Raw genomic sequence first — 20,012 nt, 5'->3', positions numbered from 1 at the left:
TTTATTTTCTTGATTCTGCAGTGCAAGGAGAACTCAATCCAAGCACGGACACAAATCTTGCCTGCAGACTTCCAAGCATCTGTCAGTCCTATCACAAAGGAACTGCTGCAACAAACCTGAGTTAAACTCCAGCCCGGAAAAGCTGAAAGAATCAAAACCATTTCAGTCAGCAACCAGCTTTATGCAGCTCTCCTGTGCCTTCTGGTAATACTTTTTAAATTGCATATAAAATAAACTTTACACAGAGGCTGCACAGAAATAAAACAAAAATAACTTTCTGGTTTTATTTCTTTTGACCTAATGAAGACTTCAGATTTTAACAAGATACTTGCTGACCAGTCAGTTGCCATTTAATAAAGGCAGAACACGTAACAAGAAAGCTGATTTTAAGAAAGAAATACTTGGGTAGTAATAATGTGCAAATTTCTAGCAGAGGACAACACCTGCTGCAGTCATTTCCTACTGCTGGGGAGGCAAAGGGGAGCCTATTTATAGCTTTGCTATATTGAAACCAAAACAGTTGTACATTAAGGGCTAAGCCATGTTTTACCTTCACAAACCCAGCACAAAAGCTAAACAAGTTAAGAGAAACAACACTGACATGGTTGAGAAAGATCTTAAACAAAACTTTCACACTGCTGACCTATCCCCAACTAAACTGGTTCCAGTCCTTACAGAGGCAGAGATGAGGAGAGCCAACCAGTTTTACCCAGCTTCTGTTTTCAAGATTAGAAAGTGGGAAACAAACACAATTGTATCTCACAATCAAAAAAAAAAAAAAAAAAAAGGCAATTTTTTGTTGCTGCTAACACATGGAGATCTACAGCTTCAGCCTGCATCTTGCACAGCAGCTGCCAATGTTAAAGAGCAAACCTTGAATTTACTTGGGCATTTTCCTGCTCCAGAATTCCTTTAGTTAGAAAAGAAAATGTATTTATAAATACAAATTATCTGGGTTGGGAATGATTAAACTTCATTAGCACACTAAGCCTGAAATTTAGAAGCTGCTGGAACATGGACTCAATAAAATAATGAGAAATTAATGTAAGGTACATAATGAAAGCAATTTATGGCCCCACTACAGGAGGGCCAAGAGTTTTCTCCTTCCTCTCCCAACCTGTCTGTGCATGCAGGAGCCCAACATAAGGACAGTTTCACTGCTCTATTCTGGCAGCTTGTCCTGTTTGTGCCTCTCAACACAGCAGCCAAAGCACAGAAAAGTCCCTGCCTCCTTTTTCCTAAGTTATAGAATAAGGAGTAAAGAGACAGAACTCAGCAGGTGGATCCAAGTGCAGGTGTTTGTATTGTTTTTTTATCACAGTATTGCCTAAGGACCAACAGAACAGAGGCTCCATGTGCAGGATATTATTCACAGACAGTAGCACCTGAAACTACTTCACTCCCCACTTCCCTTAATCAAAGACACTTCAAGTTTGCACAGGACTTGACTATGGAAAAAAATCCCTCCTTGGAAAAGCACTTCATACAAGTGCTTCAATGCCTTCCCCAACTGAAAGCACTGTTTCTAAGGCTGCAAAATAGCTTTCCATACATAAAAAGATGAGTCAACACCTCACTATGGGAATCCCACATCAGGTGATCACATTCTCACTCACTCGTGCACATCCACCCTTATATTTATTTGGAGATAATTCCTTCTGAATTCAAAAGGGGCTGTATGGGACAAGTCAAGGGCAGAGCTGGACTCAGTCCACATCCTGCCTCCTCTCCCATCTCCAGACAGATTTAACACACACAGATCCCAAGCTTCCTTCCAAACAGATGTGTCATCCTGCCCCCACAAACAGCAGCCACTCTGCCACCAATGACAATGTTGGTCACACACCTCCATCTGATTCTTGAGGAAGGGAAAAAAGCCTTTTCCCAACCCTGCTCCAAGGAATTCCCTTTGGTTTCATGCAGACCACTAATGTCAGAGCACGTGTCATCACCACAAAGGCACACTGTTACAAAGGTGGATTTAATTAATTCTTTCACATCTTGAAATAAAGATTTCAAAATGTGACTTGAAAAAAATTACCTTGCACTGTAAAATTTAAAAATACATTTCTTTTTCACTCGGATTATTCAGTTAGCTAGTTATTAAAGATATGTAGCAATTTCTGTGACTTCACCAAAGTCACAGAAACTCATTCAATAGCACAGAGGGACACCCCAACACCACAACTGGTATTAGAGAGCTCCTCATGGCACATAAACCACATCATTTCAGGAGATCCTTCCATTTCTTTCCAAGTCCAACTCTTCCCCACTGGCCTTACTGTAAGGACAGCTGATTGAGGAAGCAGGACACCATTCTGTACATCTTTCACTGGCCAACACATTACATGTGGCTTTCTCCAAATGAGCAAAGCACCAAAGCACCTGCTTAACTCACCTTCAAATCAGGGCCAAAACAGATGGCACTGTGTTTTCTTAAATGAGGAGCCTTAAAGAGGCAATTTTGCATTTGCATGCGTATTATGTATGCAGATATGCTACATATATAAAGTAATGATGACAAATGTTCTTATTTTAAAAAATCCCATCTATACATTTGTTCAATTCTGAGTTTGTCTGAAGACTACAAATTCACATGAGAGCTAAACTAAAGGTGTGATGTTGCTGCTTCTCCACAACAAGATTGCACGTTCTCTGCAATCTGTATTCTACTTCACACACTCACTAAAACATTTTGATTTGGATTTGATTTTGTATCTTGAGAACATGTGATCAGGATGAAGATATGAACAGAAAATGCCCAAGGACTTACACATGGACATACAACAGGGACAACTATCAGTAATGCCAACCAGGAGCAATAAAGTCTCCTGGTCTTTGACACCAGGAAACATTAGAACGCTCATTTTCATTTCATGCACAGAGGTTTTATCTGTTGCTCTTCTCTTTAATCCCCATGAAATATTAAACCAAAGGCCCAGTCTCTGAGCAGTCTAAAACACCACATTTTTGGGAGAAACAAACAATAAAACATCTACATGGTTTGGCACCATCAATGCACAAACAGCACTACAGGCCCTCATGTTCAAGGACTTCAGCATGGTACTAAAAATGCTTTTGGTACATTGCAGAAAACAAGCAGAGGTTCCTCCCCAGAAAGCTGTTAAGATATTTATCAACTAAATTACACTCACTGGGAACTGAGTGTTTGTTTTGGACAGAGTGTCTTCAAAGGGTACAGGATTTGTGCCCAATCCTGCATTCTTCACACATGCACACATTCACTTCATGCAGGGATGATGGCAGACCAGGAATCAACCCTCTGGGACACTGAAGGATGAAAATGGCTCACAACATTAGCATAGCTTGATGGTGCTGCTCGCTTTTTTAGCTTGGCTGGCAAGGGACCAAAAAAACAGATTAAAGGAACAGCTATTTTCACAAGCAGGAACACAAGATATTCCCTCAAAATTTTAGATTCTGCTAAGCATTACAAAAAATTGCAGAACTTTAGATATGCAGCCATTAATTATTTCAGTAAAAAAAATATGTATGGCTTTTGCTGTTGACTAAGATTATTACAGAATGAGTTACTACCCTTCTTTACAAAGCCTATTTTTGGTAGATAGATTCATTACACAGTATCAAATACTTAGAATTTTTAAGCCCCTCTTTCTTCAGCTTTTAGAACCAAGATGTTTCTGTTATTTAAAGTAACAAAATAAATTATCCTCTCTCCTATGGAAGAAACAGTTTTGATTAAAAAATAATAATACAGTCTTCAATACATAGCCAAGACTTGAGCTACAAACAAGAGGAGTGGAAAGAATCAGCAAAAATGATGTGTTTTCACTTGTTCCTCAATTTCGATGTCAGAGGGAAATTTACTTATAGAAGTGGAATGACTTGATTTATGAGGAAGGAATATTAAAAAACAGAAAACACACACATGAGAAAGCTTACAGAATGTCATCTACTTTTTTAAATCAAAGATGCTTCTAGAAACATTCCTGGGCTTCTTGGATTAGACAATTTGATATTCTCAAGCAGTGATTCTTGAACTGAGGCAAGAACAGCCCAGTCTGGGGAGAGCAGCTGTCAAACCTGTTTATTTCACAACTTTCAGTACATTTAACAAGTCGCAGTGGTTTCTGCTACGTAGCCAAGAGCTCATCAACGATTTGCAGCTGGCCACTGCAGCTTTATTTTCTGTGCTGATGGACTCAGACACAGCCTAGAAGGCAGGTTCTTCCTGGAGTCTGCAGCAACCATGACCTCTCTGATCCAAAAGAGTCAAAAGAACCCAGCTAAAGCCATTTTTTCATGTTACAGGATAGGGACCAAAAGCAGAGGAAAGAGAAGCATGACCCCAGTGACATCAAGCACTTCTGAGAGCCTCAGAATAAAGGAGCTTAAGAGATCAATAGGGAGTTAGGGATAAAAATCAGTCTTTTCCTTTTCACACCTCAGCTTCAGGAATCCATAAATCCTTATTCAAGTATTTGCAGTAGCTGCTGCCTATGTTTTTTGGGCCATCTCTTCCCTGACTGCCAAATACAGGAGGGAGTTGGGAGGTGATACCAATTACTCTCGCTCTCAGTCCTGTCCAGATTCTGTTAAGCTCTATCAGTGGGGATTTTGCTGTCCTTACCTTGTGAGGAGACAACTTCAGAATGCTCTCAAAACTTTATTTGGCAAAAAAACCCACACAATGGGTCTTGTCTTCAACTAGTAAATAAACAGGTCTCACAGGCAGCCCACGTGCCATTCAGAGACTACAGCTCATCATGGCAACAGCTTTCAGGCAGGAAGCACAACTCTATCAGATTCAGATGGGAAGTGCTCAATTCAGGTGAGAATTTTGGGGTTTTAAACACTGCTGATAAGCTATCTGCAGTCATCTGCAGCTCCCTTCTCTTCAGTCCAGTCACACACATTGTGACACAAAATCACAGAGATTGCTTCGCTAACATTTCATTTTTCTCAAAAGTATCAGGATTCCAGAGAGCTGATCTGAACTCCCTCCTTTAAGTAACAAAGCAAAAGAGACTCTGGTGCTCTGCCTATATCTGTGTTATGTCAATTCTCAGCATCATCTGCCAAGCTTCTGAGAACACAATCCTCCTTCTCGACTGTTTATATCTTTTGGGAAAAGGATGCACGCACACCACTTCTGTTTCATTTTTGTTTTGTCAGACAATTTCTGCTCCATATTGCAGAAAAGAGGAGGTTAAATGAGCCCAGACATCTCAAAGATTTAGGAGACATTCAGGCACAGTTAACCCTATTTTCCAAACTCCCATGTACATACTCTGCTATATAGACCAGTTCATCTCAGCTGCACCAGAAATAAAGCAGACCAGGTAGTGGCTGAATAACAGCCTTGACTGACTGGCATTTCAAAAGAAAAAAAAAAGACATACTGAGTCAATTAATAAAAAACATTTCCACCACCCATTGTGTTTCAACATCTCTATTACAAAAACATTTCAAGGGGCTTGGACCTGACAAGAGAATTTCCAGCAAGCTAAAACTTAAATCACTTTTATCCAGTAGAGATGAGCCTTACTTTTTTTCCCTAGAGAAAAAAAAAAAAATAGAGATGCTTTTATGTTATTAACTCTCAATAGTATAGAAAAAATGTTTCTATGGGTATTTAAATAAAAGTGGTTCTTTCTGACACAGTGCTGCTTAGTCAATTAAGGACACAATCAGAAAAACATGTCTTACAGCACCATTCTGCCAGTTTGGTCAAACAACAGGCCAGTACTTGACAGGCCAATTCTTAACACTTCAAGAGCAGCTGTGTGGCATTGAGAAATAAGTGCTTTCACAATGACTAGGCACACCAAAACCGACCCAGAATTTACTCAGTGTACCAGAACAACTACTCCAAATCCATTATGGTCTACTGGGCAAACACATGCACTAAAACAATAATTCAACTGTGTCAATAACCTTTTTTATTATGCTTTATTTTCCTTCAGTGAGAACTTTGCAAGTTTTCAGAGTTCTCAACAAATATCAAATTAAATAGTTTATCAGGATCAACAGCTGCCCACAGCACACCTGAACTAAAGTCACAATTACGAAACCTCCCAAGTCTGTCCAAACTGCCGAAACTGCACTTTCTTAGACACAATCCAGCTCAACGTCACCCATTGTCTCACAAGACAAACACACTTGTCATTAACAAGTGTGAGATCTCACACCAGACTCCACCTGAGTCTGAGATATGTTGCTCCCTTCTCCCTCCATATCCATTTCTTACTTCATGAGAAAGTCCTGCACCATGGTGTGGGCTGAGCTGCCCCCAGCGCTGACAGGTCTTGCTAACCCAAGTACTCAGAGCATTCACTTACTCCATCACACCAAACACATACATAAACCAGAAATCACATGGGGAAAAAAACTAAAACATAGACAACAAAAAATAAACACTTGGGGGTCCCAAAATAGTCACAACAGATCTTTTACTTGAAATCTTTTACTGAAACAAGACTTCTACCTTCTGTCCTGTATTTTCAACATATTTTAACAGTGCAACAACAGCATGTGGGAACAAGACAAGGAAATGTGGCTTTACGGTAAAAGGGGAAAAACATTAAAAGGTATTTGTGGCATGATGGGATATCCTGACCACATTACTGAGGGCTTGTCACGAGACACTCCCATATCTCATGTCTAATCTCAGAGTAAGAAGATAAAATTGATAAGACACATCTGTCAGAGAGCCAGGCATATGATCAAGGTCTTCCAAAATACATTGGGGTCCCAATGGGAAGCATGCAAGGCTTTAAAGATCTTCAAAAATCAAAATCTTGACCCATCTTTCACAAAGATACTGTTGAGTGATCTACAAATGTTGGCGCATCTCTCCTGGCTATTGGGAGGAACCAAGCCAAATTCCTGCCAAGAGCAGAGACTTGTGTTTGACTCGAAGCATGAAAAGTACACAGTCCAGTTTCCTCAAGCTATTCAAATACAGAGACAGTGTGGGTGTATGTACACACAATTAAAAACAACTGAAAAAACAGACTGGTGAGCAATCACCCATGTCCTGGATAGCTCTGAAATCCCTATCAGTGCTCAAAAAACAAAGTGTAACAAAGTGATGTCCTCCCTACCACTAAACTTGCTTGGTATGATGTGACTGATAGAACAAGTTGCCATGACCAAGTGGGAGCTCCTGCATAAATCTTGGTTTATGATACAATAAAACCAACTGTTTCTTTTTATTTAATTACAAATGAAGGGCCAAACTCAAAGGTTAAGACATCATCTGCCATTCTGATAAGCAGCAGAAGTCCCAACAACCCTGAGTTTATATATTCAGCTTTGGAACACCAGAAATGCATCCCTACATGTTAAGTCAGCACCAATGCCAGAGAAGCTGCTGTAACCTGCACTGCTGTGCACTGTCCTTCCCCTGCTGTCCTCTCCTACAAGCCAGGATAACATTTGTGCAGCCACACAGTTCTTTTTTGGGTTATTTTTCATCCAGATAAACTCTCCCATTGGATGTACCACACAGGCAGGTTACAGTTTGAACAAGATCCCTGAACTAAGATCCCAGCGATTTCCACTGGGTGGAAGGGCATAAAAAGCTGTTCTTCTCTTCCCAGCCTCTGAATCAACAGCACACAATGCTGTTTATTACAATTTCTCCTTCCCTTCTCTAAAGCTTTTGGAGCATACTCAGCTAGTTTATCTTGATCCAAAAGTATAAGGAGAAAAAAAAAGACCCAAAAAGTGTCCATCATTATTTCAGGGTACCCTACAAGTTGTTTGATCAACACACCTCTAAAAAGCTAAGTAAATGAACAGTTAAAACACAAGCAATTCAATAATACATGGGGTAGCAGACAGAGGGTAAATACTATTTTTTAGCATTACTAAAACTAAGACAGCCAAAAGACCATGAAAAATTATTTCAGAATACACAAAGCACACAAGATTACTTTACAGCCAGGTCCTTCCACAACAGAAACAGAAGGCAACACAACTGAAAAAAATTAATTCACACATTTGAAACTGATCACAAAGTCACTGGGAGCTCATCACTTAAAGAGCATCAAGTAGAGAAAGTGACAGCCCTATACCAATTAAATATCACCTCGTGGTCCTCCCTGCAGTCAGGAAATGGCACATGGAACCCAAGGTGGCAGCAGAAGAGCTGCTGGTGTTTGAAAGTCACCAGCAGGATGTGAGGTTTAACTTGAGATGACAAGTGTGGTTCTGATCAATCACACTCAAAACAGATGAGCTCATCCTATAAATGCACAAAAAGGCAACTAGATAACCACAAGATTAGGAATACTGGCTTTTCAGGAAAAACAGCAGAAAAAGCTACTGAACTATAAGAATTCCAACCAATAGAGTAAAACTTCATACTGGAAAGTGTATTTCTCATCAGTCACAACAGCAGGGGTCTGGAATCAGAATCAACAGGAGTTACAGGACAAAAAAAATAGTTTAAAAATTAAAATTATTTAGTTTAAAAAAGTTTTGTAGTGTTAACAAGAAGAGGATTTGATGACCTGATAGTCTTCAATAGGTAACCAGATTTGGTAAATAAGATGTCTCCAGTCTTATGTACGGTCCTGGTTATGGGCTCTAATGACTGAAACCCTGAAACAGCAATAGCTTAGGAAGAAAAATAAAAAAGGAGAGAGAAAAGCTAAGACTATGTGCATCTTAGAATATCTGGGCTATGCTTGTCTTCCTTTAAATTTTTTTTCAGTATTCAATCATCTGCTCCTTCTGCTCATAACACTAATCACTCTCAGCCATCAGTCTAAAGCAGTCTTCCAAATTCAACAGAGATTAATATTCTTCTATCAAAAAGCAAGTCATTTATCTTATCTGGCATAACCCATAATACATATATGTCAGAGACCCAAAATTGATTCACATGGATCAATTTTTTTGCATTGTGTAAAAAGAAAATATAAAATCCCACCATTCTGCTTGTCCTTAATAGCCAATACAACACACAGAAGAAACTGGAGTAAGAATCCCCAGCAATTTGTTATGGAGATATATGCTACTAGCATGTAAAAAATCCTTTCTGCAGCAAAAGGTGGTGGCTCAACAAATCATCCTTCCCTCCTCTCCAGTCCAACACAGCCTCAGGGAACCAAGTGCTTTTCAAGGCTGCTGCCTTTTCAGTGAGACCAAAAGCACCAGTAGCCTTTGAATACTATAAGGACTCAGTAGTATTTTTGCTGTTAAGATCACATGGCTTTTCTGGTTACCTACTAAAATTACCTGCTAATGTAGGTAATTTTACATCATATCACAATTCCCTACTGAAATTTCAGTTGATTAGAACATTATTTATTCCCTGCCCTAAAGCACCATTTAGAATGATTTGCTAAATCTCTGTTGGCTTTTCTATTGCAATTTGAATAGCTGGACGTCAGAGAAGGAAGAATGATCTCTATGAACTCCTTTAATACCTTACAGAGCAGAGCCTAAATTATTCTGAATGTTAAATTGCAGAATAACAAAAGATGCAACTCTGTAACACTTTATTGCCCTCTTTCATCCAAATTCAGACTTAATCCTTCAAGAAATAAGCCTAGGCAAGTATGTTTTAAAAAGAAATGTTTTGGCAAATCTACTTTCTTTTTTTAACCTGAAGAAAGCTAAAGGAGATGCAAAGAACGAACCCAAAATCAAGTAAAGCATTTCCTATTGCAATGGGTGTCTCATTTAGGAGTGGCTGTGCTACCTTGTGCCAGAAGCTCATTTACATCACATCACCTCCCAGCACCTTTGATCCACTGATGATCTTTAGCATCACAGGCACCTTCCCAGGCTCTGCACCTGCACTCCCTGAAACTGCACCACTGACAAACACAAGTTCCCCAAATTACAGGTTTAGCTTTCATTTCTGTAGCCAAACAGATCTTTATTGCACTTTCTTTAAATGCTTCTTTCTCTCCCTAATCTTAATTTTCCCCATGGTAAGTGCAAGGACAATATTCATTAGAAAAACCCCACAGCAGCAATTCCGTTTTCCCACCTCCCTGGTCTCATTTGGGAATCTCCCACTTCCTACCAATTTTTAAGGGTCATTCCTCACTTCATTTTCACATAATCCCCAAACAACCATTATCACATCTTTTCTCAGCATGAGATAAAATATAGACTGTGCTTCATAAACAGTGGAGACCTTAAGATTACATTCTTGGTGGGACACAGCATGATAAACATTTCAGGGATGTCTTGAAATACCCTACAATATACAACACGTGGCCAGTGAAACTAATCTCAAAATAAGTATATTTTGACTTATTAGAAACAAAAAAATAAAAAGGAAAAACACACCAAAATCTCCTTCCCCCATCCCACCCTGGTCATTGAGCAGGTCAGGTTTCAATTTCCTTTTTAAGGGTGGCAGAAATCCTGACCTACTCAAAGCATGGTAGAGAACTCTTTTTTTTTTTTTTTTCGCATTTTAAATTTAATCATTCCAAAAAATGCTTTTTCCTCAAGCTCAAAAATAAATGGCAACTGCTATTCTAGTGCATTAAACCACTCGGTGAATGTCATGCAAACTTTTTGAAGCTAAATTGTAAGGTCATATTCAATGCAGCTACTTTTAGGTATTAAAAATAAGGAGAACATGTCAGGCCTTCATTACCTATGCTGGCATCTTAATCATTTCCTACAGATTGTGGGGAATAAAAACCCAGCCCTACTCCAGTGAAGTTGGAGGGAGCTTCACAGGTTATCAAACACAAAGTACAAAGTGAGCAAACACATTACTCACCATTGCAAAGATGTAACACAAGCTGTTCTCTCAGAGTTGCAGCACGTTTCAAAGAATATTATCACTGTGAAAATTTGTGATGCAAGTTTATTCCTTCAGTGTTTGTTAGCAGGAAAAGCAACGAGGAGAATCAGTTGCACAGAGGGAGCAAGAAGCGAGACAACTCGTATTGAGGGAAGATCAAAAAGATGAAAGCAGAAAAGTTTTAACAAAATACATTCTGTTCTTGTTAGTATTTCTCTCAGTACCCATTCTGCCACAAACCACACAGAGCAGAACACCCAAGTGAAGTTACTCAGCAGAGGATGCAGACGCTGGGACAAGAGGGAGGAGGACACACAGCTGCCTCCCCACACTGGTGAGATGATCATGATCAAATTGTTGTCAAATGATTTGAAGTCAGATAAATATCCACAAATCTGTTCTTCATTATGTGAAGTTCCCCCCATATACAGCAAATTCAGAGTACAGACTGTTGGGATTTTGTGTGTGGCTTGTTTTTATGTGTGGAAACAGCCTAGAAGAGTGTTTTTGAATGCATGTTTTAGCATAAACCCCACCTGCCACCTTCTGTGGCACTGGTCTAACTTACTCATTTTGCAGAGTATTTTTTTTTCATTCCTATCTCTGTGTAATGTTAGTGGGAAAGACAAGAGTTCTCCATTTCCATTCACTACTTCAGCTGTAAATATCACACAGAACCAAACCCCAGCATTATCCATGGCTACATCCATATGCTTTGTGCTACCAGAGCCCACTACTCCCCCTGATTAACTAAAGAGCCATTGAAAACAAGTAAGGAAAAGGAAATCTGGCCCAAGATTCAGATGATCAGTTCCAGACAATATTTGAGCTGATCTGTTTTATCCAAACATCAGCTGAGGAGGACTCCACAATGCTGCATGTTCTCTCATAATAAACCACACTGCTCCATAATTATACAGGATCCTTGCACATATTCAAAAGCAGCATTTATTTAGGCTCACAACTATATTAAAGGTCATGTGTAAAGAACATTGTTCCTGGCCTGAGAAAGTGTGTATAGTATTTTCCCTATCCATATAAATCACATACAATAAATGCTTGATATTATCTAGTGCCAGTAAAGCAGTCAAATTAAAACAAATCAGGGGAGAATACCTCTGAGCACACATCTCTAGGAAGTTCGAAAAATAGGATTTCGTGCTTTTTATATGCTCCTAGTCTCAATCAAATTGTAAGCTGTACACAATAATGAAATGGATTTTTTCACAATCACCCACTCAAATAATAAAAATTAAAAACCAATGCATCTATTTTACACATGATTTTTTGATTCTACAGATCCTTCCAGAACACAATAGCCACTAGCAAAATCCATGATGACCAACAACTGGGAGACCCAGTGAAGACACAAAATAAAGCAAAGGATGAGTTTTTCAGAAAGCAATGACCCCTCCAATTCCTGACATCTTGGGGTGCCCATGTAAAACTGCCCACCTCTTTCTTATCAAAGCAAGCTGCACATGTGCAAAATATTTAATTCTCTCTATCCAAAACTAATCTCTAAGGAGATACCACACTGAAAATCTACTCTCATCATTTTATGATGCTATTTTATATTCCTGCTATTTATAACACATTTTTGTTAATTTCTCTCAGATTCTCTCAGATTCCCGTGAACGTCAGCTACTTCCTTAACTTTCAATTTTTAAAGGGCAATTCATACAGCTCCCACCCCCTAAAACCACATGCAACACTTTGGAGAGATGTGCAATGCATTCCATAGTTTACCAGCATTTTCTCCAAGAAAAATTAGGATGTTATAGAAAAGTGATCAGCTTCTCCACTCTCACAAAGCACATAAGCCAAGTTTACTAGTAAAAATAGAACAAAAGGGATCCAAAGATAAGGAAAAGATGGATTGCTTGTAGATACTGAAGATTGCACCCTGGCTATTGCACACAACAATTAAAGCCTCAAAAGAATCCAGTTAGGGACACAGGCTGTGGTCCAAGAGTCACAGTGCCATTGTGCAACTCAGGTACCTGAAAAGCAACTACATCTCTACTGAAAAAGCCATTTACAGCCTACCCAGGGCAGAAAACACCATAGTGGGTGTTTTACTTGGAAAACCCTGTAAAACGAGTTTGGTGAGACCCACTGCAGCACAACCTGAATCCAATGAACAAAGTTAACCAGTTTAACAAAATTCTCCCGTGAAAAAACAATCTACAGTTGGTCATGGAAATCAGAAAGATCAGGCCACATTCCCAAGATGACTGAACCCAACAGAGAGAAAGAACTGCCCTGTCTGTACAGGTGAAGTAGAAACTGGGCCAGGGGAATGTCAGCCTCAAAACTAGACCCATCAGCACACCTTAATGAGCTTGCAGACAAGTATTGCCCAGGTCACTAGAAATAAATAAATGTGTAAATTAATTCAGTGATCCTGGGGACATAATATTCTTTCCCCTCCTTTCAGGAGGCATTTCAATGGCTCTGTATGCTTAGTGCCATATCTTGACTGCTACAACGTGCTGAGCCTTCAAAACCATCTTGTATTAAAAAACAGAATACATGACTCAGATGGTTTAAAGACATAGATGCTTACTCAAAAAAAATACTCCACCCCAAAATATCACCTTAACAGCAATATATATTAACACCTTAACAGCTTCCAGAACTGACAAGTACTTGTGTGCAAAACTTCCAAGTGACAGAACTGAGATATGTGTGAAACACTGGGGTTTCTACAGAAATCAATATTATTAAAGACTGTAAAGAAACTTCCTTGCTGACCAGCCCTTAAGTAATTTTAAGGCAAGGGAATGCCAAGATGATCAATTTTCACCTTTTATCTGAAAGTGTTCTCATGGAACAAAGACTCTCCCCCACAAAGGAGTATTTCCTGCTGGTCATTCCCTCTTATCTGGTTGCTGAAGACCTTGACAATACTGATTGGAGCACTCTCACTTCTCAGGGCAGCTGCACTTAAACCACACAGATACAATCACACTCCACTGCTGCCCGGGCCATACAGGTGGAATTAAATCTCAGTCAAATTCTCATAGGCTTTAAATGATAAACTGTTAAAACTGTGGGAACGTGCACAGTGGAGGCAGCTTAAACATAATACAGTTTAATTGCATAAAGATGTGAATGCACTAATAAGATAATATATGTTTAAATTCTGCTAGTGAGGCAGCAATTGTCACTCTGAGCACAAAGTCTGACAGTTCAAATTGTCACCAGCACCTGCCTCACAGCACTGAACAGTGAAAGACAAACCCATGTGATTTCTGCTCAGCAGCTTTTATCAAAACCAGATTCAAGTGAGGTCTATTAAATGGCCAGGCCAAAAGAGTTTCTTTGGTTTTGACAATATACAATTAAGTCACTTTTCACATGCCCAAAATATCCATTTAACAGGCATGTTAACACTCAAGACTTCATCATTGATAAGCTAAAGATGTGTGGCTGAACAACAGCTCACAGCTTGTACATTCTCAGACATAGCATGTCAAAATGTGACTATATTCAGGTCTATTTTACTATGAAAAAAATGGCCTAATCCTTCAGTCAGGGACTACTGGGAGATGTGAACTGGCTTTGAGGCACTCTGGGAATTGAGGTCTCAAGGAAGAAGGGGAAACAAACCCTCACTATTTGGTGGGCTTCAAGGAGGTCCTGGATTCAGCTCCATATACTTATTTGAACAGTCTCACAGGTATCACCAGTAAACAAAAAGCCTGTTCATGACTGTTTGCAAGACTAGGCCCCTCAAGACAATGGCCTACTGAAAGCAAACAAAAAAAAATCCCCTACACAGAAAGGAGAAAAAAAAAAAAAAAAAAAAAAGCAGAATACAGACACTTGAGAAAACACTTATTACATGTACTGGATAAATCCCATATAACTGGAGTTTTTGCCTCCCCTAGCAACACTGTGTGGGTCCAGGACAGCCCAACATTCACCTCTGCAAGCAGCCCCAACACTGAGGCCATCCTTATGCCACATATTGTAGAAAACTCACCAGGAACTACTTTTCACTTGTTCTTTGCTACAGACAAATATTCTCCAGTCTTTGTTAAAAAAAAAATGCTATAAAAACTAATTATTAAGTCTTAGACTAATATTAGATTACTTAGACTTAGATCACTAAAAAGAAACCTGAACACTCATCCAGAAAAGTGAGAGCCTAAACGTGACATAGAACTTGGCACAACAGACCACAGCCTGCTCTGCTCCACTCCAATACCAGCAATAATCTTTCCACTGCTAAAACCATGAGATTTCTCTTCCTGCTCTGCAGGAATGACTTGTGAACCATCAAATTCACATACAGCAGAAAAGTGAGGACAAGAACTGCATTGCCCAAGGGCTGGCCAAAGATATGGAGTCTTTCACTCCCTGTTCTGGAGTTAGAAGTGTACATATTTGGGCACAGTACTGAAAGTGCAGACACTCACTCCTGGTTGTCCTCCCTGAAGATCACTTTGCTGCAAAGGTCACAGAGCAGAAATGCTTCCTCTGTGTTTCACAGGCTGCTGCTGCCACGTGGGGAAAATGCGTCAAGCCAGTCACTCCCAGAGCATTAAGGAAAACCGGTTACAAGACAATAGCCTTCCTCAGCTCCGAGGAGTGTTTACAAATGTGATGAATGCCAGTGTGGCCTAGCATGCCAGCCTGAAAATAAGTCAAGCACCTGGCCCTTAGCACAAAAGGCTGACTCACCTGTACAGCATCTATTCCGCTTTGAAAAGACCCCATGTTTAACTCTCCTGGGGACAAAGGTACTCTCATGACGCTGACAGGAGTGTGACTTTTCCTGCCCTTCTCTCCCTCTGCACACACCAGTGCAGACAGAAGTTGTGGGATGGCTGTCCCACAACTGACAACAAAGATGGGGACAAAGACGACTTGCATACATGTGATCTCTCTGATAATGCACAAACACCCCCTGACACCAGCTCACCTCCTCTGTTCCAGGGGGAGGGGTGTGAAAAAAAACACCAGAGAGATAAGGAGCCACAAATACTTAAATCTATGCTCTATGAAGTTCTAATTCCAGTGTTATTTCCCATCCCATCCTGGAGCTCCACTGAAAACTCCTGCATAAAACTGGGCAAGTACTTTAGCAGGAGATGCTGTTATCAGCTGTAACTCAGGAGGAAAATGTTTCTTGTTCCTACTATATCTTCACCTTCCCTGCCCAAATCTGTGTACTTTTTACACTACAGCTCATTCAAGAGTTTTTCCTTTCCTTGCAGAGAACTGTGCGTTGGGACCCACAGAAGGTCTTCTGGCTACTACCAATGTAAACAATGTTTAAAAAAAAAAAAAAAAAAAGCAGCTTGGTGACAACAGCCACGACACATCAAATACCAAACTTGCTCCACTGCCATTCCAAATAGATTTTGCTTTGTATTACCTTCACTTTCATTTATGTAGAGAAGAAAAATAGGCCAAACAAAACCCATCACTTTTCTGAGGGACCATATTGTGCACCCTCCTGAGTAATCTCTCATACCAGCTTTTCATTCACACTGGTGACAACCTTACAAGTCCACTGTGAACCAAATCCCTGCACAAGTTTTGAAAGGACCATGTAAAGATCCAAACAAGAAGAGATCTGAAAACTCTTCCCCCACTTCAAGAAGAAAGTTGTCTCCTCCCCAACACAGCTCTTTTCAAATTGCAACACTTTCAGTAATCCACAAGTGATCCTTTTATTTTCAGGAGCAAACTTTAGGTAACATGAAGAGGAAGTTCCTTGCCATTTGTTTAAGTGAAATCCCAATCCAAGCTACACCGTGTTTGAGCAAAAGACAAATGGAGCCTCTGCAAGCTCGGGTTGTCAACTAAAACAAACATCTTAACTCTCCCAGTAGGGACTGGGGAAATTGTGTGGGATCATTTGAGATCAAAGCTTTTTCTGCATGGCTGACACACACCTACACAGGCACTTCAGGCTCTAGGAACGTTACAGGACAGCACTCTTCTGGCATAGCACTGGAGTTATCAACAAAGATACATGCAGATACCTCATACAGATTCATCTATTTATTTTTTACTGGTATCAAATATGGCTACTACAAGTGCAAGGTCAAGTCTAGTCCTACAGTAGCTTATCCTATTTTAGATCTGCCCTGCAACCTCTACATGTGCCCAGGGGCAGTACAAGGAGCTATTTCAGCTGATAACTAGTCTAAAACCCTAAGAGGGATCACCTTCCTGAACTGATTCACCATTCAGTGCCAAAAAAAAGGTTGGAACACAAGGATGGGACAGGCATGTGACACAGAGAACACCTGGATTTTAATTAGCTGGACTAACAAAGGAGGCTCAAGTGGAAGTCAACACACTCTTGCAGCCAATAATTTTTACTTGTTCTCTTAACCACACCACCTCTCTTCCTGCTGTCTTTATGCATAAAAGGCATCACCAGTGATGTCTGATCACATCCAAAACATACAAATATTTTACACCAACCTGGCCAGTAACAAAGCTCATTTGTGCTGGAAGCAGAGTGTGGGGAGAGCCATAACATTTTGGGACCAAGCAATAATAAAACCACTGGAAAGGGTACAACCACAGATGCCTGGCAAAGATAAATGTAACACAAAATTTAAGACCTTCAGAGGTACCCCTGCACTTAGCAGGGGGGTTTGGTACTAGATGACCTTAAGGTCCATTCCGACTCCCTAATACTCTATGATAAAACTTGCAAAAATTCCAAAATTATGCTGCACGGAAAAGCTAAAGTGTAATTTCCTTAACTCATGCAAACACCCTTTCCTGGAATGCCCAGCAGCTACTCATGGGATTGGCACATTCTAAGTTTAACACTTGACATCAGGAGGCTTTCAAAAGGCTGGTTTTGTTTGCTGGGGAAGCAGGCTGTGTATTTGAAGATGAAGTGTTGATGGAAAAGAAGTTCACAGAATTCACAGAATCACAGGGTTGGAAGAGACCTTCAAGATCATCGAGTCCAACCCACACCCTAACACCTCAACTAAACCAAGTGCCACATCCAGTCGTTTTTTAAGCACATCCAGGAATGGTGACTCCACCACCTCATTCCCCTTTTAGCACATATAAAAATGTAGAGACCCTGTGAAACCATTATGATTTTTCTCATAAGATGAGGCAACACTGCTTTAATATCACAGGAGAAATGCACAGGCACAAAAAGTTTTATATCAAGAATGCTAAAGAAAAGGAAGAAATCAATGCTCCTCTTATTCATTGCATATGCTTGATATGTCCAAAAAGCAATGGATTAAAATATTGTGATTATAGCATAAAACACATCCTGCAAGATGAAAAATACCATTCTATGTCAATCATAGTATCCTACCATATAAACAGAGGAACCACTCTAAGCCTGAGTCCTTATCTTGCAATTTTCCACTTTTGGGCGCTAAAGCAAAGCTTGGAATGTAGCTTTTATGCACTATCTATACATTCCTCAACAGATTCCAGGTAACAATACTCAAATTATCCTTGAAGAAACTGGAAAGAGAATTCTGGAGATATTAGGAAAGAAAAATAAACAGTTTTAATAAAGCAGTTGCTCCAATCTTGCACAAAAATTGCTCTCTCATCATGAAATGAAGTTGGATTGGTATATTTATTACAATCCCTAATCAAAAGCTGACCTAGTCAAACCAAAGGCTGGCAAGTAGAAGGTCTGGTATCACTCAGAAGAAGATGAGTGACAGCCATTTAATATAAATTGATCACATTTAAAGGGGCAGATGACATAAACCTCCACCTCTCCCTCATTTCATTCACCTTCAGCTTCAGCTGTAAATAGTCCAAGCCAAATATGAGAAGTGACTGTATTAGGACAAACTCCAAGTCTGGCACTATCAACTTATCTTAAATAAACTGTTTGTCTGTGTTAAGTAAACTATTTAATAGAAAAACAACTGTCAGAAAAACTGATGCACAATTTTTAGAAGTGAAAATAAATAGTAGAGGTTTATCCTGAAAGTAATCATCACATGCAGATTTTTCACTATTTCTATGGGCTACTTGCACAAGTGAAGCTATTCTGGCACTCAAGCACCTGAAGAACTGAGTCAGTCTTTTAAACAACAGCCTTGTTAACACAGTTCTTTCATCCACTTTTCTGTTGTACTGCTCTGCATTCCAAACAGCTAGGAAATGGGAATTCTAAGTAGAAAATAGATTTTTTGTAATTAGCCATCATAAATTCAGTAAATATGGATATCATTCAGTGATTCCACACAGCGGAAGTGAATATCACTGATACAAATCTGGCACCACCCAGGGTAAAGTCTCTAGAACAGACCAGCACAGCAAATATTCACTTTCCTACTTCAGGACATGTCAGATTTAATTGCCCACACCAGATCTGATCTTGTAAGGAAGGAGTCTCTGAAAGCCTTGAAAATCATTCAGGAAAACATTCAAAAGGTAAAAAAGCAGTGTTCTGGCAGGGCCATGCACCGGGGAACAATCCAGAGCAGGGATTACAACTCAGTGCACCACAGGCACCACAGGCTTTGCTGCATTTCCCACAGCTTCCTTTCCCTGGGCAAAAGCTCCCGTGGCAGCAGGGCAGAGCTGACTGAGGGCAGCAGTGGCATCACCCCTGCCCCATTCTGGCTGGCTGTGCTCTCAGGAACTGCCCCCAAGCCTGTGCCAACGCTGGCAGTGCCAAGGACACTGCTCCAGAGCTGCACCTCCCAGGAGAGGCCAGCACAACACCTCTTGGTCTGCACCAAGGACAGACCACCAAGGACAAGAAGTTCTAAGTCTCACTAAAGGCTGAATAAAATTGTGGGGCTGCTTGACATACCTGAAACAGTTCAGGATATCCATATAATATGCTCAGCATACTGCTTCCATTTGTGAAGCTACTAAAAAGTGTTTATAAAAATATATATGGAAAAATATCCCGTGGGTGTAATGCTCCAAGTAAATCAATGTAAGAAAATAAGAACAGTTGAAAGAAATCAGGATACAAATATGTACCATGCAAGTGTAGCTTCCTCCTGGTACTAAACTAATATTTCTTTTCAAGGAAGTTAATAGAAAAAAACAAAAAATTTCACATTGTCAAGAATGGTATTCATCCCATCCCCTCTTTCTACATTACTCTCTGTACTATTACAAAGGCAATACTATGTGTAGTAGAGAATGTTTCTGGTTATTAAATTTTATGTTTCTCTGCTCAGTGGCATCACATTCTATGTGGCCTTTTTCTGCAATTAACATCCAAAACACAAATTAAATATTTATGGATAAATGTCAATTA

At 39.9% G+C, this 20,012-nt stretch overlaps 1 protein-coding gene across 2 annotated transcripts in view; it reads right to left on the bottom strand.

The window, feature by feature from the left end:
* The window catches only part of MNAT1 (MNAT1 component of CDK activating kinase), a 117,743-nt gene that overhangs the window by 83,992 nt on the left and 13,739 nt on the right, over window positions 1-20,012 (bottom strand). Inside the window, exon 1 of one of the 2 annotated variants that reach the window (XM_053945559.1) lies at window positions 3,156-3,250. The exons of the other annotated variant lie outside the window; for it this stretch is intronic. Within the exon in view, the coding sequence (XP_053801534.1) occupies window positions 3,156-3,223 (68 nt within the window). The 5' untranslated portion in view covers window positions 3,224-3,250. Of the gene's footprint in view, window positions 1-3,155; window positions 3,251-20,012 lie in introns of those variants that run through there. 2 annotated transcript variants of the gene reach the window in all.

This window comes from Vidua chalybeata, chromosome 6 (assembly GCF_026979565.1).
Source record: "Vidua chalybeata isolate OUT-0048 chromosome 6, bVidCha1 merged haplotype, whole genome shotgun sequence".
NCBI classification, from domain to species: Eukaryota; Metazoa; Chordata; class Aves; order Passeriformes; family Viduidae; genus Vidua; species Vidua chalybeata.
The sequence above is the reverse complement of the archived record's forward strand: the minus strand, read 5'-3'. Positions and strand labels throughout refer to the sequence as shown.